At 31.9% G+C, this 24,209-nt stretch overlaps 1 protein-coding gene and 1 long non-coding RNA gene across 4 annotated transcripts; both read left to right on the forward strand.

The window, feature by feature from the left end:
- The first annotated feature begins 3,110 nt into the window (after positions 1 to 3,110).
- On the forward strand, positions 3,111 to 7,464 carry LOC100804946 (tropinone reductase homolog At5g06060). Its single transcript, XM_003529069.5, has 5 exons — positions 3,111 to 3,346; positions 3,440 to 3,647; positions 3,731 to 3,947; positions 4,038 to 4,150; positions 7,216 to 7,464. Exons 1-5 carry the CDS (start codon positions 3,255 to 3,257, stop codon positions 7,384 to 7,386), a joined length of 801 nt encoding a protein of 266 aa, XP_003529117.1. The 5' UTR covers positions 3,111 to 3,254; the 3' UTR covers positions 7,387 to 7,464.
- Positions 7,465 to 9,017: 1,553 nt separating this feature from the next.
- Positions 9,018 to 14,620, forward strand: LOC102667055 (uncharacterized). Of its 3 annotated transcripts, XR_005892204.1 has the most exons (7): positions 9,018 to 9,254; positions 10,838 to 10,919; positions 12,182 to 12,324; positions 12,825 to 12,906; positions 13,987 to 14,131; positions 14,241 to 14,298; positions 14,431 to 14,620. It is a non-coding gene; the product is annotated as an uncharacterized lncRNA (long non-coding RNA). The 3 variants fall into 3 exon arrangements; XR_005892203.1 differs by having other exon boundaries at positions 9,019 to 9,254; positions 10,838 to 11,081; positions 12,825 to 14,131; XR_001389176.3 differs by having other exon boundaries at positions 9,021 to 9,254; positions 12,825 to 14,131.
- Positions 14,621 to 24,209: the final 9,589 nt, after the last annotated feature.

The following is a 24,209-nucleotide window of genomic DNA, read 5'->3' on the forward strand; positions in this document are numbered from 1 at the left end:
TTTATCGAGAAATAGCCTAAGCATGTCCATGCGACACTCTCACTTAGGAAAACTAGCAAGCAGCAAGTGTTGAGATCACCTTGTCGTGCACAGGCAACTCCTCCCCCCCAATAGTCATCAACCTAAGTTTCAAGAGAATTCCAAACCGAGTGGCATGCCCCCAAGTACAAGTATTCACCTTCATGAGGACTACAAATACTTATTGACAAAGTTTATACTATTTCCATATAATATGAAGTATGAAACATAGACATCATCAATGCATTGATCATGAATAATTAAATATTCTAAGTCATCTCCTTCGAGAGATGCTTAAAATTATTTAACCATTCTATTTTCCTCACCAGGGATATCCATCATGGTCACTGCAACCCTCATGTACATACATAACATGCATCATCACAATGACATTTTCAACATCAACATCTTATCTCAATGTCATTATCAACATCATCCCATCTCAATGTCATTCTCAACATCATCTCATCTCAATAACATTATCAACAACAACAACATCATCTCATATTAACATAATTATCAATAACAACATCATCTCATATCAATATTATCATAAACACCAACATCATCTTATATAAATTATTATCAATATCATTTTCAATAACGACATCACTATCTATCAACATTATCATAAACATCAATGTCACCTCATATTAATTAATATCATCAATAATTATATCATCTGCAAATCACATTCCGCACGTACATACATATATAGTTCGTGTATGAGATTAATACTCCACAGGTCTTCAGACAACACAAGTCTAATAAAAACAATAATCTCATTTATCAATAACAGACACATCGCATCCCATTAGTCAAAAATATTATTTTTCTTGAAAACCAACTTACACAGGGACAGGACATACATTCTCATAATTGGGTTCCCTGGCCCCAATTATGGTATCAAAGTCATAAAATTATAATATACTCCCCTCACCTATCGTGAGTTCTCTATCAACTCCTCTCTATGTCGCTGAGAGACCTCTTTCATTCACGTTCATCAGTTCAAGCGCAATGTTCTATATACCAAATCGAAGGGAATTTAGTATAGATTTCAAAAATAAGGTTAATAATAACAATCAGGGTCAATTACCCCTGTCAAAACAAAATGGGCTAAGGGGTATTTTGGGTTCTACGATAAAAGGACATCATTTTGAAATTCTGATCATACTAATGTGACCATGATTCATTGAAGGTCACAAAAACAACATCAATTTTATAAAACGATAACATTTACAACGTCTCATTTTTAGGGGTTTTCAAAGGAAGTGTAAAAACATCCTATTACAGTACCCAAAACACAAGAAACACTAAGAGAAGCTCAAAGTAACTAGGAGAAAGACATAGAAGTCAAGATTACCTTAGAGAAACTACAAATGAAAGAATTAAGAGTTTGTTATCAGCCGAATCCTTAAGGTGGATTCTGAGGATTCTGCTCCAATTAAAATGTTTCTCTCCGTATGATCATTTGGTGGCAAGCAACCACAGCTCATGGTGGCCACCAATGGTCATGGGTGGTGAAGGAGGAGTTTCTAGGGTGGTTTGGCGGAGTTTTGAGAGAGAAAGGTGTGAAAATTGTGTTTTTCACCCTGAAGAACATATTTATAATCTGCTAATCTCGCTTAGTGAGCTCGTCTCGCTAAGCGAGAATCCACTTTTGACGTTAAGCGTGACTTTCGCGTTAAGCGCAAATCCCTCTCAGGTTGGGATTTGTGTTAAGCGCGACAGTTCGCGCTGAGTGCAATTCCTATTGCACTGAGCTCAATTCCTTCTCGGGTTGGAATTGTGCTTAGCACGCTTCTCACGTTGAGCGAGTTGCAAAAAATTATTATTTTTTAAATCTCAACGGTCAAAACGTGAAGAAATGGGTTATGAACCTACTAACCAAATTTGAAGGCGACCCAACGGTTAACGAATTTGGGATCACGGTTTAACCTGAACAAGTTTAGGTAAAACTTGAAATCTCGTAATTTCGACTTAAGTCAATAAAACTCCACATAACTCAACATCCACATCAAACAAATCACACATTGCTAATTCATACAATACCTCAACTCATCCAAGTCAATCACATAATCAAATAACACAAGAAATACATTTAAATATCTTTTTACAGTTAGCGAAATTTCAGGACGTTACAATATTCTGATCCCTAATTGCTTAGGTGAAAAGACCTAAGTTCCTTCATTAAATATCAATCCCTTGCACATTTAACAAAAGAACTTACTTTAAGCTCAATGACCCAAAGATAATCATTACCCCTCATCTTATTCCTAGCTTCGAGGTTTAATGGACATTTTACCACAATTCAAGATAAAGAAAGTATTTTCAAATAGCAATTGCATCCAAGAATCAAGCTATGAATGGCCAAATCATAACAAGTATGAAGCATAAAAGTAAAAAAGTTAACATGAGAACATAAGGTTCGGATACAATCTAACCCCAATAAGAGAGAGTTTAGTTACTCATCTTCGAGAATAGCATCCAAAAGCAAGGAAAATGGAGGAACAATGGAAGAAAAGAGTTGGGAAAGAAGAACTTTTTTAAAGGAAGTGTTTTTACAAAATGAGGAAGTGTGCACAAGGGTATCTATTTATAAAGACCTAAAAAATTTACACTTAAGTGAGTATCTGCTCAAGCCAAAAACTTTATGCTTAGATAGATATTACAGCTATGCTGTTCTGCACCTCTTTCCAAATTCAGTTTAAGTCAAAAGTTATTTTGCTGAAGCCAATTTTTCTTTGCATCTTTTTTTTTTCATTTTCTCCAAAAAGAAACTTTAATATGGGCCCTCCAATCTCAACTTAAGCACATTGGAGCTAGAATCTTCACTTCAAGCTTTCATTGAACCTTGTTCCAAAATAATTATTATTTGATCCAATTCAAAAATCTTTCAAAATGGTTCATCTATAAGCATGTGAAATCTAATAAAATAATAAGTTAAACAAAAACAAATTACAAGTTAACAATTTACATTAAAAAAGATGAGATAATTATCTAAATCCACATGTCTCCACTTAAGTATTTCTAACAATTATCAATTAACAAATTGCATACTCCCATGGCCATATGCCACTTAACTCAATCCTCCACCACAAATAAAACTAGTCAAGAACTTATCCTAAGTAGGAAATTGACAACCAAATCACACAAAAAAAAAATTGTTTTGTATGCTGTTATATTGTCTGAACTTCGAAAGATTTCACAAAACTAGTAAACAGAAAAATTAATATATGGCAAAAACAAAGTTGAGCTGCATCAAAGACGAAAGATGGTCACTCCATGGCATGACAGCTCTAGTGACTGGAGCCACACGAGGCATAGGGTTCGTTCTCTAGTGTCTTTTCACTTCTTTATATTAATTCCTCAGTTGTTGTTATTAATTTATTATTATATTCTTTTTTCCATTGTGAATTAGGCATGCAATAGCAGAAGAGTTGGCAGAATTTGGGGCAGTGGTGCATATATGTGCACGTAAACAACAAGATATTGATAGATGTTTGGAAGAATGGAGTAAGAAAGAATTTCGCATAACAGGGTCGGCATGTGATGTACTATATCGAGACCAACGTGAAAATTTAATGAAAAATGTTGCTTCAATCTTTCACGGAAAGCTCAACATTCTGGTAAGTAAGCCTGACCCTCCTATTTAGATTCAAGTCTACACCATTAGTCTTCTTAATTAGATATAGATAATGGTTTTCTATAGATAAACAATACTGGAACAAATACACCAAAGAACCTCATAGATTATACTGCAGAAGATGTAACCACGATAATGGGAACTAATTTTGAGTCTAGTTACCACCTATGCCAACTAGCACATCCACTTCTAAAAGCATCTGGATATGGGAGCATAGTATTCATATCCTCCATTGCAGGTCTTAAAGCTTTGCCTCTTTGTTCTATCTATGGCCCCTCTAAAGGTATGTTTTTCCTATGTTTAACTAGAACGCCACGTGATAAATTTGGAGTTGCAAAAGAGCATAATCAATCAGCATATAAATTTTATTCAGGAGCTATGAATCAATTGACCAAGAACATAGCATTGGAATGGGCAAAGGATAATATTCGTGCAAATACCGTGGCACCTGGACCTGTTAAGACCTTACTTCTGGATTCTTTCGTGGTATGTATACACTCCGAGGCATATAAAGATAGATTCACTTCATTCATCTTTGTTATATGTTCTTAAGGCATGTTTAGGGAGGACCATTTTATACGAAAAGAAAAGGGAAGACAGATTTTCTACTTTTAATTTTTCTAATTATTTTAAATAAAAGAAATAAACTAATAAATTAGTAATATAAGTTTGATGTATTATTTATTTATTTATTTATTTTTATAAATATTCTATATTTCTTTTAACTTATAAATAAATAGTATAAATGTTTATTTGATATTACCATTTTCTTAATTTTGCATGTAAATTTTATCCTTAGATTATTTTTCGGCGTATTTAATCTCACATTTTTTTAAACATGATTAAGTTTTTTTCCATATAATTTAATATTTTGTTATTTATTTTTCAAAATCATCACTTTAATTTCTAAGTTTTTACTTTTAGTATTTATCATTAAACACTTAAAAATATTAAATTATTGACGTCAGTATGCATCACGTTTGTAAAAAGTATTATAGGTAGCTAATTCATCACTTATTTACTTTTTTTTTTACATTTTTTCTAATTTATTTTATTATCATTCATAATAAATAAGGTAAAAATATACAAAGTGGTCTGACAAGAACTTATGACCTAACTTTGACATCTTTAATAAATAGATCAAACCAAACTAGACCTTATTTATATTAGATGGTAGGTATTTGACAAACCACCTAACTATCTTATTTTTATGCTTATTTACTTGTGAATTATGATATAAAAAAATGAGAAAGTCTAAAAGACAATGGATGTGTGTGTATTGAGTGAGGGGAAAAAAGAAAATAAGTGGAGAATTAATTATTTATGTGTGTGTTCATGTTGAGAGTGTATGAAGTGTGCATGTTTTTTCTTCTTCTAAGATATATGTGTTTTCGAGAAGGAAGAAACAATATATTGTGAGTGGGAGACTTTAGAATGTTTTATGCAATATGTAAGTGACCTTATAGTGTTGAACAAGGCAAAAAAATATAATGAATATTATTTTGAAAATGCATGATTATTAATTTTATATCGATTTTCAATTAAACTTATACATTATATTTAAGGCTTAATTTTTTTGCCTACAAATATGTTACTTTTTTTTTTCTCTTTTAGTCTTTTTTTTCATTTTTCATCCTATAATTTTTTTTCATTTTTTTGTCTAATTTTTTTTTTCATTTTTAATTAGTATTGTAAATTCCGATTATGTATATGAAACTTTTTTATGACGTGTCATTATGCTTATGTCAATTTTATGTGTTGACTTCAATATCAATAATATTTAATGTTTTTAAATAGAATTTTACAACAAGGACTAAAAATAAAAATTTTAGAACTTATAGGAGCAATTTTCGAGGGAAGGGTTGATATTACATGGATGAAAAGTGAAAAAAATTTAAATTAAAGGGAAAAAATATAACTAAGCCTTATTTCAATTGTGCAATTTTTGAATCATTTGTTAACAATATTTAATAGAAATACTAAATCTGTGATTGTATGAATACATGATTTTGATGATGCCAAAGAATAATTAAATAAGGTTGCGTTCAAGATTACTTCAACAAACATTCATAAAAGTTAAGCATTGCTTCAATATTAATACAAGGTTGCTTCAACAAGCAAGCATTGCTTCAAGATTAATTCAACATCGAGCTTTGCTTCAAAACAAAGTATTTCCAAGACATCCAAGGTTGTGGTAATCGATTACCAGCAATGAAACTCTTGAAATTCAATTTGAAAAGTCATGATCCTTCAAAATATAATTGTAATCGATTATCAGAAACCTGTAATCAATTACCAGTGAAAAAATTCAGAAAAAACTTTTTGAAAAGACACATCTCTTCAAACCATTTTAGAAAGACACGAAGGGCCTATATATATGTGTGTCTGATTTCAAAAAGTAAGAGAGTTATTCCAAGAGAACTTCATTGTCAAATGCTCTCTTAACAACTCTTAGGCACACACTTACAAATCTATTGAGAGTTCATCTAGGAACTTCAAATTGTATTATCCACTCTAAAGAAGAGAAATTTTTTTGTTCATCTCAGAAAGTAAGTTGTAATCAAGAGATTGATTGTCTCTTGAATTGTAAGTTTCCTGAACACAAAGGAAAGTGATTCCTTGGGTGTTCAGAAGTTGTAAAAAAGATTTTTATAAAGATAGTGGAAAATCTCAAGTGGGTTGTTTGAGGACTGAATGTAGACATAAGGCGTGACCGAACCAATATAAATCAAGTTTGCATTTCTCTCTTCCCTTATCTCATTTATATTATTACAATCAATTTTTTCTTACACGTTTAAAAGAACATTGTTAAATTGATTACTTTTTATTCTTCTTCTGTATTCTAAGCCTACCATTTAAAAAAGGGAGTTAAAAGTTTGTTAGTGAGACTTTTGAAACTTAATTCACTCCTCCATTCTTAAAGTTATTCAGGCCACTTGTCCAACAAAATTTATATTGACATGATACTCTTCTACATTCTCACATTATTTTTCCGTTAAATATTGAATGCTAAGTTAAGAGATAGACCAAAATTATATAATTAAAATAATAAGATAATCAAATTGACATAAAAATAAAGGAACTAAATTTGTAAAATTAAAAAATAGGGAAACCTAAAGTACAAATAAAGACTAAATACAATATTTGTCCTTCCTTTGTTAACATATTTTGCTAAGACTAAACATTAATTTTACATCAGTTGTTAATGTAATTAATACAAAACCAATTTAAAAAATATCCACTTATTTAAAAAAATATAAAACTCATTTTGCATGAGTTGTTGGAAAAAATCCAAATCCTACATCGATTAAAAATAAAGTTAAATTAAAATATATAAATGAGGAGTAACTCTCACCCTTTTAACTAGCTTTTGAGATTGAGTAATCCTAAACTCATTTAGTGCCCATAAATTAATACCAGTGAAGTACTTTTATTGCCGTGTTACATATTTCGTACAGTTGTATGTCAATCTTTTTTGTTCTCGTGCATATTGTGTTATTAATTAATTCAGCAGCAACCATGCTCAAAATTATGTATTGCTCTTGTTATAGAAATCTGGTAATGAAGCGGATAAAGCCATTGAGGCTATAGTGTCTCAAGCACCGGCTGGTCGACTTGGAGATCCTGAGGACATATCAGCAATGGTTGCTTTCCTTTGCCTTCCAGCTGCGTCATTCATCACTGGCCAGATTATAAATGTGGACGGGGGTTGTACAATTTAAAGTTAACTTATTTATGTTTTTAATCCCTCGAATTAGAGATCTATTTTCTTAGTCTTCTAAATAAAAATGTATTAGTAATTAGTTGTTGTTTTAAGTACTATATATTTCAAGTGTTATAATGTTAATTTGTACTGAGAAGTTTTTTTCAATCATTTTTTAGATAATTTTCAAACGAATTTATATATTTTGCTTTAATTAGTTTCATGATGAAACAAATATCGTTTTGTCCATGAAAATTAAAGGTGAAAGATCAGAAAATATTTAAAAAATAATTACTGAACTGCTTATATATTTTAATCTTTTAAAAATGAATTATATATATAATATTTATAGGCTTATATAAATTTTTGGTCCCTATAAAATAAGTTTTTATTTTAATCCTTTAATGATTTTAAGAAAATTTGTTTTTATATGTTGTCAAATAACGTTAATTAACAACGTAATAATAACATTGATAATTACTCATTAATTTATCAGGTGATTAAGAAATCTGATATAAGAACTACATCTAATTTCTCTTAATAAATTATACTTAAATCTCTCATTTAACTAATCCAACTTCATCAATTGTTTTAATGGTACGAGGTCAAAGTGCAAACATGCATAAACATGTTCTACTCATAGGGTATAATGAATCTCAAACAATATTATTCTTACCTATATATAATAGCAAACCACGATCATAACCAACATTGCACACCACAAGTAGAACAATAGTTATGAAACTTGGTTTGCTTCGGTCAGATCGGTCCAATTATGACTTAGTGATCTAACCGGATCAATTTTATTATTGGATTTGTTATGTAATTAACCTAGCCGGCTAGACAGTGCTGTTTTGGATATTTTTGGGGTCCGAAACAAAAATTAAAAAAGAAACCCTAAACAGCAAAGACGTATTTCATAAATAATTAATCAACAAAAAATTTCATGAATTTATAAATTCAACCATAAAAAAATAATACACAAAATTCTTATATATTAAAAAGTTCACCAAAATAAAGTTAATAATTTTTTTTTCAGATTTTTTAAAAGTTATGGGATCCCTCAAAATGAGAACTCTGAGTCGTCGATTACCTTGTGCATGTGTTCGAGATGACATTACAATTAGGTATCGAATCTTGGTGGGACCGGTCTGACCCGACCAGTTTTACAAAAAAAATAAAAGAATAAAAAATGGACCACCACTATGACATCATTTTGATGTCTTAATTATTATTATTGATTGTTATCTTGAATTTTAGAATATGAATGAACTTTTCTTACTCAAATAATGTTAGTTATATACTTATATATAATAGATACATATATAATTTTAAATTTTTAATATATATCTATCAATTTTTTTAATTTTTAATATATACCTATTAAATCGGATTGATTAGTGATCCACCAGTTAGACCATTGACCCACTATTTCGATCGGATTAGTGATGAATTTCATAATTATGACCACACAAAATACTCTTATTTAACAATTTTAAATTTTACCTATCACGTAATAATTTAATTTATATAATTATTGATATTACCACAAATTACGTACTCCCAACGATACGTCACTGAAACCCAATCCTCCACCATAATTTATATAATTATTGATATTACTTCAAATTACGTACTCCCAACGATACGTCACTGAACCCAATCCTCCTCCACAAAACTAGTGAAGACTCAAGACACTTATCCGAAGTATGAAATTGACAACAAAATCACACAACTATTTTGCAGATGCTATTTTTATTTGATGGATCTAACTAAACTAGTAAGCAAAAAAATTAATGGCAAAACCAAAGTTGAGGTGCGCCAAAGACGAAAGATGGTCGCTCCATGACAGCCAGCTCTAGTGACAGGAGGCACTCGAAGCATAGGGTTCGTTCAATTCTCTATTATCAATCTCATATCTCACCTCTAACAGGGACGTATATGTCTTTTACTTCACTTAAGTAAATTCCTGTTACTAAAAAAAACTAAATTACCATCAATTTATTACATATTCACATACAAACAGTCATTTATCCTACTTATTTTATATCGCACTTCTCTCTCCTTTTTTTACATCTCTTTTTATTGTCCAAAAAACATATGAATTAAATGTAAAAGTATAATGTTTTTCAATGACCGAAAAACATAAGGATATAGGAATTGGGTGGATAAAGGGCTTTTTTTAATGAAAGAATTGGTTGATACGGAGGGGTTTGAAAGAAATAATTTAGTCATAATATTCATACAATTATTATTTCTAAAAAGATTATCATAGGTTTTTTTATGTAAAATTAATATATATATTCCTATTTCTCTATTTTAAAAAATTCAATTACAATTTTAATTAATTATTACGCAATAATGAATTTTTTTGTAAAAATTACTAATATTCCAACACACTACTCCCAACGATACAGAACCCAACCATATCCGACCTCTCGATTGTTATAAAAATAAAATAAAATAAAATAAAAGGAATAAATAAGAATAAGAGGTAAAGTCTTATACTAAATAACAAAATCACATTAGTAAATTAACTTCAAAATATAACAAAACATGGATTAACAATGCAATATAACATACAATTAGCATAAAGAAAATAATGTTAAGGGATAAATTTTAAATAACCTGGGTCAAAACACGCAAATGTTATCCTTAGAGAGAGAATATCCTCACTGCATTGGTAGAAAAAAATCAGATTATGCTCTATTCCAAAGATACGACAATTTGTTTGTTCTGATCATGTGTAGTGAAAGGATCTTTGAACCTTCTGAATATTAATGTTCTTGCTCTAAAAAAATAATTTTTATAAGAAAAGGAAGAGAAGAAACTTAGAGAAGATAACATTATTTTTTCTGCTTGTCTTTTTTGCTAAAGGAGAAAAAAGATATATATAGACACAACCCAATAATCTTGTTATGTGTAACGTTAAGAAGGAGTAGTCTAGGAAAATTACATTTTTGCCCTCACTTTATTTGTTGACACTTGTTAATTTTTTTGGTTTTATGATCTTTTTAGTCTAGGGAAATTACATTTTTAACCTCACTTTATTTGTTGACACATGTCAATTTTTTTGGTTTTATGGTCTTTTTGGTTTAAGATGGAAAATTTGAAGAACAAAAAGTTCACGTAGGCTTGCTTGCAATCGTCATTCTTCTCTCCCTCAACCCTAAGCTTTCATTTTCTCTTTTCATCATCTCTCTTGATTGGTGTTGTATTTTGGGTTTCTGTTAGGGTTTCATGGTTTAAATCTATGTAAATGAGTAATTTTAATGGGTTTTTGTTTGGATTTTGTTTCGCTATTGCTTTTTGAGTTTTGGGTCTCTCCAACGTTCGTTGTTTGTCTTTGAGTTTAGGATTTTCATTTCATTCTTTACAACATCAACACCGAAGAGTCCAGTAGAAACGATATTATTTTGCTACCCATTTCTTTTTTCCTTAATCATTTTCTTGGTTTTGTTCTTTTTCAGTGAGAGCGCTTCTCCATCCAGAGATAGAAAGGTTTTTTCTACATCATCAACCCCAAAGAGTCCAGTATTGGCCTCTGAAACGGTATTCTTCTGCTACCCAGTTCTTTTTTCCTTAATTATTTTCTTGGTTTTGTTCTTTTTCAGTGAAAGTGAAAAGATATTCTTTACACATAGACGGTATTATTCTGCTTCCCACTTTTTTCCCAAGACATAGGATGGAGAGAAGAGAATATAGACAAGAAAAGTAAGATAGTTCTAACTTGATAGCAAAACAACATAAAATGATATGAACTTGGGATGGAGTATTGATTCATGGGTGACAGTGATGTTTTGATGTGTTCAATTTTTTAAAGGATATTTTTTCCGAATCCACTTGGCTGTAGAAAAGTGGTTTCTCTCTTTCTATTTTTTTATCATTCTTTCATTTTTGAATGAGTCAACCCAGTGCGTACCTCCCAATGAGCTGAGAAATATGTTATTGCAACAACTGAAAACTTGATTACCCTTCCTCTATTCTATTGTCATGTTCTTGTTAAGTGTTACCGGTATTATTATTATTATTTATGTTTTGCATTATTTTGTCAAAAAAAAATCTTATTTATCAATCCAATTACTCTTTTCTTTTGTCCAGGATATCAATGTATGGTCAGACTTCCTATCATCAACCTTTTCCACTTTGATAATATATTTGTCATTTAATTATTCGTTATCGCTGAAACCGATTTAACATACAAACCTTGCTTTACAATTCACTAAATTTAATATCACTTGATACTGAATTCAGAATTGGTTGGTTTGTATTTGAGTTTGTTTAAATACATTTTCTATTTACAGTACGTAACAAATTAAAACACAGGCCCAAAGTTAATTGGTATTTACTTTGAAAAAAAATCACAAAATAAATTATATTGATTAAGTACCGTGAAATAAAAATTTGATTTTATTTGTATTACAAAAAGATCAAATATAGGTTAATTTGATATTCTATACTAATTAATTTTTAAATACTTCCTGTGTAAAGCGTATGAACATCCTGTATGTATAATATATTCCTACTACTAATATAACATTGGATTCCATTTTCTTGCATGCATAAATATCACATTGAATCATCAACTAAAATTGTCTTCGATGTGTACCAATGGATATTTACGTCATTGATATTTCTTTTCATTATGTTTATTTACTTTTTCAAGAAGTTATTATTATCTGTCAAATATGTCTTTTCAGTTACATCTACTATATCTAATATCTAATATAAAGGAGTAGTCTAGGGAAATTACATTTTTGACCTCACTTTATTTGTTGACACGTGTCAATTTTTTTGGTTTTATGGTTTTGAAGGACAGAAAGCTCACACAAGCTTGCTTGCTTACTGTAATGTAATGGTTATAGAGAGTTAGTATTTATTAAATTGATGGAAGCATCAAAAGGTTGCAGAGAAAAAGAGAGAGGCATGGCAGCGCTTGCAGTACAGATCACGTGTGGTATGTTTATCTTCTTACCTTTATCTACAAAAAAAAAAATGAGAAGTACAGATCAAGTGTGGTAGGATTGGAAGTGCAGATTTTGAATGAAAAGAGAAGAAAATAAAAAGTAAAAAACTTTCTCTAAGCTAGAAAAAATAAAAAAAAAAACTTTCTTTCTTTCCCATCTTAGATAGAAAAAATGAAAAAATTATCATTCTTCTCTCCCTCAACCCTAAGCTTTCATTTTCTCTTTTCATCATCTCTCTTGGTTGGTGTTGTATTTTGGGTTTCTGTTAGGGTTTCATGGTTTAAATATATGTAAATGAGTAATTTGTCTGGGTTTTGTTTCGCGGTTGCTTTTTGAGTTTAGGGTCTCTACAACATTCGTTGTTGCTCTTTGAGTTTAGGATTTTCATTTCATTCTTTACACCAACACCGAAGAGTCCAGTAAAAATAGTATTATTCTGCTATCCATTTCTTTTTTGCTTAATCATTTTCTTGGTTTTGTTCTTTTTCAGTGAGAGCGCTTCTTCATCGAGAGATACAAAGACTTTTACTACAACATCAACCCCAAAGAGTCCAGTATTGGCCTCTGAAACAGTATACTTCTCCTACCCATTCTTTTTTCCTTAATTATTTTCTCGGTTTTTTTCTTTTCCAGTGAAAGCGCTTCTCCATCAAGAGATACAAAGGTATTCTTTACACATCAGTAACGTCCAGAGTAGAATGGTATTCTGCTTTCCACTTTTTTTTTCGAGACATAGGAGGGAGAGAAGAGAATATAGACAGGGGAAGTAAAATAGTTCTAACTTGATAGCAAAACAACATAAAATTGAATATGAACTGGGATTGAGTATCGATTCATGGGGTGACAGTGATGTTTTGCTTCTTCAAGAAATAATGTGTCTAAAACATTCCATATTTACCGTGAATGGATTAATGGATCCAATTATGTGTTAAATTTTGGAAGGATATTTTTTCCGAATCCATTTGCCTATAGAGAATTGGTTTCTCTCTTCCTATTTTTATCATTCTTCCATTCTTGAATGTGTCAACCCGCGTGTGCGTACCTCCCTGGTAAGTTAGCCAAGACAAAATGAGCTGAGAAATATGTTATTGCAACAATTGAAAAACTTGATTACCCTTCCTCTTGTTGTTAAGTGTTTATTCTTTGCTCTTGACTTTGTTCCAGCATGTTCAAAAGTTTTCTCTTTCTCTCCCGTCTAAGACAGAAAAATGAAAGGTAGCATGTGCAACTTATCTCCATTAGAGACTACAAGACAAGATAAAACATGTGTTATACTTTGGGTTTCTGTTAGGGTTTCATGGTTTAAATCTATGTAAATGAGTAATTTTAATAAGTTTTTGTCTGGATTTTGTTTCGCTGTTGCTTTTTGAGTTTAGGGTCTCTACAACATTCATTGTTGCTCTTTGAGTTTGTGATTTTCATTTCATCAACATCAACAACACCGAATATTCTACTACCCATTCCTTTTTTTCTTAATCATTTTCTTGATTTTGTTCTTTTTCAGTTTGAGCCCTTCTCCATCGAGATAGTAAATGTTTTCTATACAACATCAACCCCTAAGAGTCCAATCTTGACCTCAGAAGCGTTATTCTTTTGCTACCCAGTTTTTTTTTCTTAATCATTTTCTTGGTTTTGTTCTTTTTCAATCAAAGCGCTTCTCCAAGTTTCCAGATTTATGCCAACATCACAACATTGAATTCCTCCCGTTTAGAGCTATACTTGCTTCAACAATTGACAGTACAACAGGTCAATTATTACATACACCATTCTCAAAGAGGTTCTAGAAAACCTATCAAGGTATGTATAATATCTACATACTAACCATTTTCCTAAAGCATTATAATGTATTCACTACTAATTTAGTTACACTGGAGTTTTTTATGCACCTGTTTGAACCTATATGCAGCTACATTTCAGATGATGTTATACTATAATTCTTACTAGAACCCCTGCGTTTTCCTAGGGTAAGTACATTTTTTCCTTATTTCTAATCTCACACTCCTATACATTGCCTTATACATTCTTATACAAGCCGCCACCAAAAATCAGTTTTTAATAGGGTTAGAGATTCAAAAATTGGTATATTCATTTAACAGGTGGTTTACGGATGAAGCAAGGTTGACTCTCCACACCTATTGGAGTTGCTCCCATTTATCCAATGGTTTAAGAAATATGTTGGATGGTTCACTAACGATCCAATAATAGTATTGACTCAATCTATGCAATCCATTATTTTCTTTTGTAATTGGATATTTTGGCTGGATTTATTTATGGATGAATTAGAAAGTTATGGGATAAATAGATCCAATTGTCATCCTTACGGATTATCAAATGTTGAGACTTTGGCAAGTGCACCAAATCGCTCTTAAGTAATAAACCTCGGAAGTCTGAGTATCATTTCCACAGGGATTTTATTGCACTTTATCAAATATTTCTCAATTTGTAAGTAAGAGTAAAATAATAAAAATAGGAATAGGTGTAGAAATAGGTTGCTATTACCAAATCAAATAGATTAAAAGGAGAGACAATTAATAAAAATGTCAAGACCGGACAAACCCAATTGGCCTACGATGCATGTAAATATGATATTCATTACCAATGCACTGGTATTAGTTCTACCCACATCTGTTGATTTTACTTGTCCCTGATGCCTCACGTTTATAAGCCTATTTTAACTACCTATCTCCCAAATGCCTTTGCAAAGATTTAATAATTAAAATGCATTAAGGTTAAGTTCTAGATGTTGCTAAATGCATGGGTAGTGAGTTATCATTCTATGCCTAGCAATGCTAACCCAAGGATTCTTTTCTTAAGATGTTCTATTAGGTGTTACCCTTTCCCAAGTGTATAACCCCTAAAACTAATGCATGCATTAAATCTTAAATCCTTATTAGGAAATACCCTCTCCCGAGCGAATAAAACCCAAAAGAAATTTAAGAACAAATGCAAGATAACAAGAAAAGAATTAGAACAGAAAAACCTGGAATAAATTCCCTTTGCATTGATAATTCTTGAAGCACATTGTACATCGTTGGCTTTTTAGGCCTGCCAGGCCCTAGCTAGGGGATTAGCCACTCATGGGCATTGAGGGCTTTACAATTGGGGTGAAAGAAAGAATAGGGATAATAAAAACAAAGAATATAAAGAAAGAAGGGAGAGCTCAGGCTTGGAGTGCTGAGAAAAGTGCTTTAAGGCAAGATGTGTTGATTCCTTGGGACTGGCTCTCTATTTATAGTTGCTGAAGTGGGCTTTGGGCCTTCATAGTCGCGCTTAGCGTGACACCTCGCGCTTAGCGCGCCTTGCAGGCTTAGCCGGTGCTTCTGTTGGATCGCGCGCTTAGCGCATAGCTGGGCTTAGCGCGCGTAACGGTTTCTGCTTCTTCGAGCTTAACGCCTGTCTTCTTTACTCGCTAAGCGCCTGACGCGCACTTAGCGCAAGTGTTGGGCTGGGCCTGCTTCAGAACTCCTTCTTTCTCTTCATTTTTATTGCCTTTTTTGCTTAATGTAACCTCATTTTTTGTATCTGCAACCAGAAATTCAACTTAATTAATTTTTTCAACTTCTAATTATGAATAACTGCTAAATAATTAATTTTAGGCCAAAATTTGACTATTTAACTACTGTTAATTTGCAATTATTTAGCAGTTATCAAAATCCCCCAAATTAAACTTTGCTTGTCCCCAAGCAAACCAAGAATAAAAGCAAATAAGTTTTCAAGCAAGTTCTGAGTGTTCCAACACTATCAATGGCTTCAGTTCCTCCTTCTTTCAGTGGTCCTTTCCGCATCTGTCAACATCTCAAAATGAAAGCATAAAACACAAGAGTGGAATTAGTCTGTCCTCTGGAATCTTAATCAAATCTGGCTTGCCTTACTTTCCTCGTAAGGCTGGTATTTCCCTCTGCTCACAAGTGTTTGGTTCAGTGTTTGCAATTTTACTAATAACCTGCAAGTAAGACTCCAAAGTTTTGCATTTCATCTTAAGTACAATTATCTTTAGTTACCTTTAGGTGGATCACTAAGGACTTTATTGGCTTGTGTTGGGGCCTGGCTTACAAAAAATCATGGTTTTTCTTGAGAATTCAAACTTAGGATTAAGAGAGCAAAAATTTCTAATACTTCCGAGGCCTTTTTCTTAACCCTTTTATTTCCCCACAACACTTTTCTTTTGACACCTCTCTTGCTCTTTTGTTTCTGCCCTTTATTACACTCATGATTTTTTTTTTTAATTGGGCCTACAGTTTGTGAAAGGTGTCTTACTATGTGTTGTACTATTGTCTTAGCTACCTATTTCCCAAAATCCCCCAAATTAAGACCTTTATAACCCATTTTTGCTCTCTTATCATCCTAAAAGGTAGGACAATCATTTTATTGGCTCAAGGGTTAATTTAAAATAATATATTGGCTCAATCATGGGTGCAAGGGGTAAAAATCATGTCGGGTTGGCTTTTTGGCTAAGTAGCTAACATAACAAACACGGCCTTGATCATATCCACCTTAAGTAACTATTCTAACAGTCTAACAATGATGCAAAACCAGGAACTTAAAAACAGGCGTTTTCTCTCATAATTAAGTTCACACTCTCACTGGAATTTAAGCAAGTATACGGCGTACCAGTTATGACCTTGTTCCATCAGACTAACCTTCCCACCTTGTGCTATTCATGTTCCATTTCCTGACCTGACTTGTGCTTCCAGAACTAGAGTTTCCAAGGATTAGTGGCATCTCAAGTGTTTGAACCTTCCAGAACAAGCTCAAAAATTATGACTGCTCAAGTTTATTATCATTATATAATCAACAAAATGAACTTAAAACCTAACCATCCATTTTTTCCAATAGCAATCAAAAACTAAGGCACAACCTAGATGATAAATTTTTTTCTCCAACAAAACATTTGAATAAAAGCAATCACTCTGTTGCAAAAGTCCTGAACATTCACGTTTTCCACGTCGCCATGCTCCTCTAGGCTGCTCTTCCAAGTCTCCGTGATCTCCGTGGCATGCTCCTTCACGGTAGGGGTAACCAACAGCCTCGATTTTCCATTGACCGGGTCGACGACGACCGGAATTAGCGACTCAAGGACAAGGACGCAGGCCCAGCCCAAGTCGTGGCCGGCCTTTTCCCCTCTCTTGTCGACCGGAAACACCTCTAAGATTGCCTCCAGCACAAATTTCATCGGATTGACGCACTCTGCCAGCGCCACCGACATCTCGGCGCGTAGGCCGTCCAGCTCCTTCTTCTTCGCTGGATCGGCGCACTCCGCAACTTCTTCACCGACGAATACGACAATGACTTCTTCTCCAGCGGCTGCTTCTTTTTCGCCTCCTCGCTGGCGAAAACCACCACCACCATGCCACCAACCTCCAAGGCCTCCATTTTGATGCAGCGGCGGTCCTCGTTGTTGGAAGCAGTGAAACACGGTGCCAAACTGGCCTCGGACGAGTTCTTCAAACACTTGGTATTTTTCTTTCTTCACAGCTACTTCTGGATCTAGAACCTTCGAAGGCGCAAATGAAGAGACGCAGTCATTATTTTTTAATTTTAATTAAATCAATTAAAGACGGTGTTTATAAAATCAACCGTAGTTATCTCTCCTGGCTTCAAAGGCGGTGTATATGCACACCTCTTAAATTATTTTAAATAAAATAATTTATTTTATAAAATAAATTTGATTGAGCTTTCTACAGCGATCCCTGCAATACCCGTCGTTGAACAACTAATTTTAAGACGGGTGTGAATAACACCATCTTCTTATAGAAGCTTCAAATTACGAAAATGTCATCACGTATATTTTTAAGACGTTTGCGTCACGACCGTCGTAAAAATTGCGTCTTGGAAAGGACTATTTCTAGTAGTGAAAAAAGGATTTCGCATAACAGGGTCGGCAAGTGATGTACTATCTCGTGACCAACGTGAAAATTTAATGAAAAATGTTGCTTCAATCTTTAACGGAAAGCTCAACATTCTGGTAAGTAAGTTTGATCCATTTAGATTAAATTTTAAAAGAATTTTACATTAATTTAAATTACATGCCCAAATTTCACTTTCGACAGTTGTTTTAAAAGTATTTTGTGGCGGTTGAAAAGTTGTTTCTAGAGTTAAAAACTGCCACCAATTTCACTTTCGACAGTCAGCATTAATTCAAGAATACAAATGTCAGAAATGGTTTGTGAGGTTTTAGTTGAACGCGGTAAATTTGCCAAAAATATTATAACATTTTTAACCGTCACAAAATAAACGTTTTCATTTTTATATTAGCATTCATTCATTTGTTTTTACTGTTTAAAATTGTCACAAATAAACAAAAAGTGTTTAATAATTTTAATTATTTAAAAAAATTCTGTATGTCTAATATTTATTCATTAATTATCTTTATTTTTGTATAACCAATATTATATATTTTACTATACATTATATCACCTATTAATTAGTTTACTAAAAAAATACAACATTTTTTTTCAAAAGCTCAAAAAGATATATAATCCACAACAAATTCATTCTTAACATTTAACTTAATTAACTAACAATTAAACGAAAGAAATCAAATTTAACAATTAAACAAGTTTTCTTAATTCTTAATTAATTAAAAAGAAAAATAAGACAAAAGAATTTTCTCAACCAAAAATGTTATCGTATCAAATTAAACAATTAAATGTAAGAAATATGGTTTTAAAAATCACATAGTTCACCAATCAAACTCTTAATAAACAAATTGCATATTAATCAAGGTAAAGAATTTATTTACAAGAATTAATCAAGTCAGTAAATCACAGAAAATCTATATCTTTGTGCAAAAAAAAAAAAAAAACAAAGAAAAGTAAAATGAGTGGTCATCTTAACACTCAAAATAAGATATTAAGTAACCATGTCTCTATCACATAGCCTTCTGCAAAATTATCAATTACCTCACTGCACCAGTTACAAATAATAAAACACATCACTAATTTAAAACTTCATACTCTATTATCAAAATATGATTTACAGAGGAAAGCAGATTATATAATAAACTCAAGGATACCTCATAATTTACAAAGCAACTCTTGATTAATAAGCCAGTAGAAAGAAATAGAGTACACTACTTGTAATAAATATTGTTAGAGAAAAAAATAAGTGGAAAGAAATAGATCAATACATTGCTTAAAGGTATTTTGTATATATAGATTGATTAGATATTAATTTATTCCATTTCCTTCAAAAACATATCTTAACTAACTTTCATGATCTGGTTGGAATAAGAGATGATTAAGATAATAGCTACAAGTACAACTTTAATATCTCTAATATAGATTCTTAAATTTAAACAAAAGAAATGTTCCAAAGGACACATTAGAAAATGACTAGCACAATGAAGCAAAGTTTGAAGTATCTGTTGGTATCACACACATTTTTTATCAATGTTTGACTTGATAGAAATTAGATATTTTAGTTGGAAGCAAAATTAATTTGTGCTTGAAATTAGAACTCTATACCACTTTGGGATAGATAAGAAGAATTAACTTGTACTGACTTGAGAAACCTTAAAGAATAATATCCTCTTGGAGTTAAAGGGTGATTGCAAGCTATGGGATTAAACCTTCCACAAATGAGATCAAGAATATAATATAACATTAAAATTAATAAAATAAAATATATAAAAGCAAAATATATACCTGATTTGGTTTCATCTTCCTAAACCCAAAAATGGAGAAGTGTGCGTATGAAAAAACAAGGAAAAGAAAAACATAATATTATGAGAACATAAGAACTGTAGACTATGACTATTGCTTGAATTTATAAACCACAGAGCACCTCAAAATAGGGAAATTTTATAAACCTAGTCACTTAGATCAATTAGTATATTTTCATTCATGTAGTGCCTAATCACATTATCTGGTATTGACAGATGGTATTGCAGTAAAAAAACAAGCATGAATTATTTCACATGTGGAAAGAAAAATTTAAGCTAGGTATTACTATAGAAAGGAATATCCAATAGTTCAGGACAAATTCAGACTTTGACAAATTTCTCCTGAATGATAACGTTTTAGAAATAATGATACAAGGATAAGCAAGAGCTTTGGAAATAAAAAATAAAAAGAAGAAACAAGAAATAATAGAAAGAAGCAACAACTTAAAAGGAAAGAGAATGATTATATTACAAAACTTGATAATGATAAAAAAAAAAACCCAAAAGTAGAGAAAGAGGATGCGATTTCAGGGTATTTCTGATATATATTTTTCATACTTTGATTACTCAAACATTGAACTGTCAACGAATATGCTAGAAAATTCTTATGAGAAAAATTAACCACCAAGCATCTAAAAGGAGAGAAAGGAATAAAAAAAATTCAATATACCACAGAACTGCCAATCATATGGTGAATATTTGGAAAACCTTGTTGGTTTTGAGGAGGAAATTATAAAAAACAGAGGAAAGAAGAGAGACAATGCGTATGTGGAGAAAATATAATTATTCTATTCTAATTCAAATTGTTCTTAGCAGCGATACAATAAATAACAAAAGATAAACTAATTAGATAACAAGATATTAGCAAAACAGAATATTAAAACTAACTTGCTCCTTAAAGATAGGAACACCACTTATTGACTAGGCTAATCCATTAAAACTGCCTTACTCCTAAAATATAGGAAATCAACTTATTTACTAAATCTTATCTTAAAAACTGAAAAATAAAATATTATGTAGTTACAAAAGTATATCTTCAACACTCCTCCTTGCTTTTGGAACTGCAAACTCCAATTCTTTGAGTTTAAGTTTGTTGATAGGTAGTGACTTTGTAAACATGTCAGCCAATTGATCTTTAGACTTGCAGTAAATAAAGTTCACTTCTCTACTCTGTTGCATCTTTATTAAATAATAAACCTAGATGTTGAAATGTTTAATCTTCTCATGACACACGAGATTGTTTGCAATAGCAATGGCTACTTGATTGTCAACAAAAATTCCAGTTTTGTTCTTTTTAGAAAATAGAATGTTTGACCTTGTTGAAGTGAGATACATTAGACATCCAATCAAGCTCCCATAATATCCTTCATCAATGTTATCAACACTTTCTTCCTTGCTAAACTTCTCCTTTTGATTCATTGGTGTGCTAACAGACTTGCATTCTTCCATTTGAAACTTTTTCAAATTTTCTTTTGCATATTTCCTTTTTTTCATGTTTAGCATTCTTTCAAGATGGCAATGATCAAGTCTCTTGTGCTTGAATTCCATGGGTGTGACTTGAGTGAAATAGGTTGTATGCTCCTCCTCTGCTGAATCAAATGAGAAGCTTTTACCTTTCATTTTAACCTTTAGAACTTCCCGGCCAACAATGACATAGATAAAACAATGTTGATGTTCAAAGGACACTTTAAATCCCTTTTTAATCAACTGACCTACACTTAGCAAGTTTTGGTCAATGTTAGGTACATAAAGAACATCTGATATTAATTTGGTACCTGAACACGTTGAAATTGTAACAGTTCCTTTTCCTTTTACTGGAATATAGTCACTATTCCCAATTCTAACCTTTGAGACACTAGTTGGCTTCAAATCTTTGAATAAAGTCTTATTATATGTCATGTGGTTCGTACAACCACTATCAATCAACCAACATTTAGAACTACTCCTCATCGAATAACTTGTTGCAACAAAAATATAATCTTCTTCCTCCTGCTCAACAACTTGGGCATCGGCTTCTTGCTGCTGAAATTTGTTTTTACAAATTATAGCTTCGTGTCCAAGCTGATTGCACTTGCTGCACTTTGCGTCTGACCGTTTCCAACATTTGTATGATGGGTGACCCAATTTTTCGCAATGTTGACAAGGTGGATAATTTTTCTTTTTATCCTTACCTTGGTTGTTTGCACTGTTTTCGCTGCTTGCTGGTTGATTCTTCTTGAAAAAATTCTTTTTGCTTTCATCAACTTCATGATGTTTGACGGGCAAAGCACCTTCGACAACACGATCTTGCCTCGTCAACCTTCGTTGCTCTTGAGCTTGCAGGGCATGTAGCACTTCTGCCAATGTGATTTTCAACATATCCTTTGTGTTCTCCAATGAAGTTATAGATGCTTCATACCTCTCCGGCACCGTTACCAAAATTTTCTCTACAATTCTCGAATAAGCAAAATCACTTCCCAACAACTTTATCTTGTTGGCAATACCCAATAATTTGTTTGAGTATTCTTTGATTGTATCTGACTCTTTCATCCTTTGAAGCTCAAATTCCCTCCTTAAATTTAGCACTTGCATACTTCGTATTTTATCATCTCCAGCATATTCCTCTTTCAGATAATCCCAAATTGCTTTGGGTTATTTAAGAGTCATGATTCTGATGAATATCATTTGTGAAACACCAGTGAACAAACATGACCTCGCCTTTGCCTTCTTCATCTTTCTTTCCTTGTGATTTTTAATTTGGGCCATGGTGGGATTTTCAGGCAGCGGATATATTTCATAATTCTCTTCCACAACATCCCATAAATCCAAAGACTCCATGTAGGATTGTATTTTCACTTCCCAAAGATCATAATTCTCTCCATCAAAGATTGGAAGAGTTATGTGGGAAAAACTTGTTTCACCTTCCATGGTAGAGGTCCCGTAAGAATAAGGCTCTCGATACCAATTGTTGGTTTTGAGGAGGAAATTATAAAAAACAGAGGAAAGAAGAGAGACAATGCGTATGCGGAGGAAATAGAATTATTATATTCTAATTCAAATTGTTCTTAGCAACGATACAATAAATAACAAAAGATAAACTAATTAGATAACAAGATATTAGTAAATCAGAATATTAAAACTAACTTGCTCCTTAAAGATAGGAACCACTTATTGACTAGGCTAATCCATTAGAACTGTCTTACTCCTAAAATATAGGAAATCAACTTATTTACTAAATCCTATCTTAAAAATTGAAAAATAAAATATTATACAATTACAAAAGTATATCTTCAACAAACCTTATCAGAGGACTCTCCAATTTCCATCTAGATTCATCATGTCTTGAAAAAGAAGAGGACAAGTAATTTCATTCTTTATAATTTTAATAATTATATCAATATAATAGAGAAGAAAAATGAAACCTGTGAGCAAGGTTCAGTCCTATCCAAAAGCATCTCTCAATCTTTACATTTTATGTTTGGGATGCCACCTGGATTAAAGAAAATAAGAAATTAAAAAATTTAAAACCTCACTAGCTTCCTAACAGGAAAACCTTCCATCTCTACACACCAATTCATTTATCCACTCAGGCACACACATACACAACACTAATAATAATTATTAATAAAAAACAACAACAAGGCAAATTGCTTAAAGTTATTATTAAGGAAAAGAAAACTACATACTTCCTCCTTGAAGAATATTATAGAGCTTGGCCTCCTAAAGTAATTGCAGATAGTTTCGTTTTACCATTCTCCTGCAACACCTAAAGTATGGATACGTTTCCGGCTAGAAGTGCAACATTTTCTGGGGGTTTACTTAGGCCGCCAACAATAAACCGTCAGTAAAATCACCTTTTTTTTGTAGTGTTTGTTAACTTTCATTAAAGAAACGGTACTAGTGGTAGTGGTACCACAACAGGACATAAAAGACACTAAGTTACCAGGAGAGCAAGCAGTTGACAAACAAGATCGACAAATTCTACGTTCAGTGTTCAGACTGTAACTTGCAAGAAGGCGACAATACATAGATAGCAAGAAAAAATTTATTTCAATGACAAAATTTTGGTGTGCTTAGTCAAAGATATATGCGTCCTTCAGATATTTATTCTTTTTTTTTTTTTAAGAGATCAAATATGTCACATTCTAAATAACTGAATTCTGTTAATGCATATCCAAAGGAACAAGAATTATGCATGGCTGAAATTAACAAAAAAAAAAGAATTATGTGTAT

Source organism: Glycine max, chromosome 7 (genome assembly GCF_000004515.6).
Source record: "Glycine max cultivar Williams 82 chromosome 7, Glycine_max_v4.0, whole genome shotgun sequence".
In the NCBI taxonomy this organism is placed as follows: domain Eukaryota; kingdom Viridiplantae; phylum Streptophyta; class Magnoliopsida; order Fabales; family Fabaceae; genus Glycine; species Glycine max.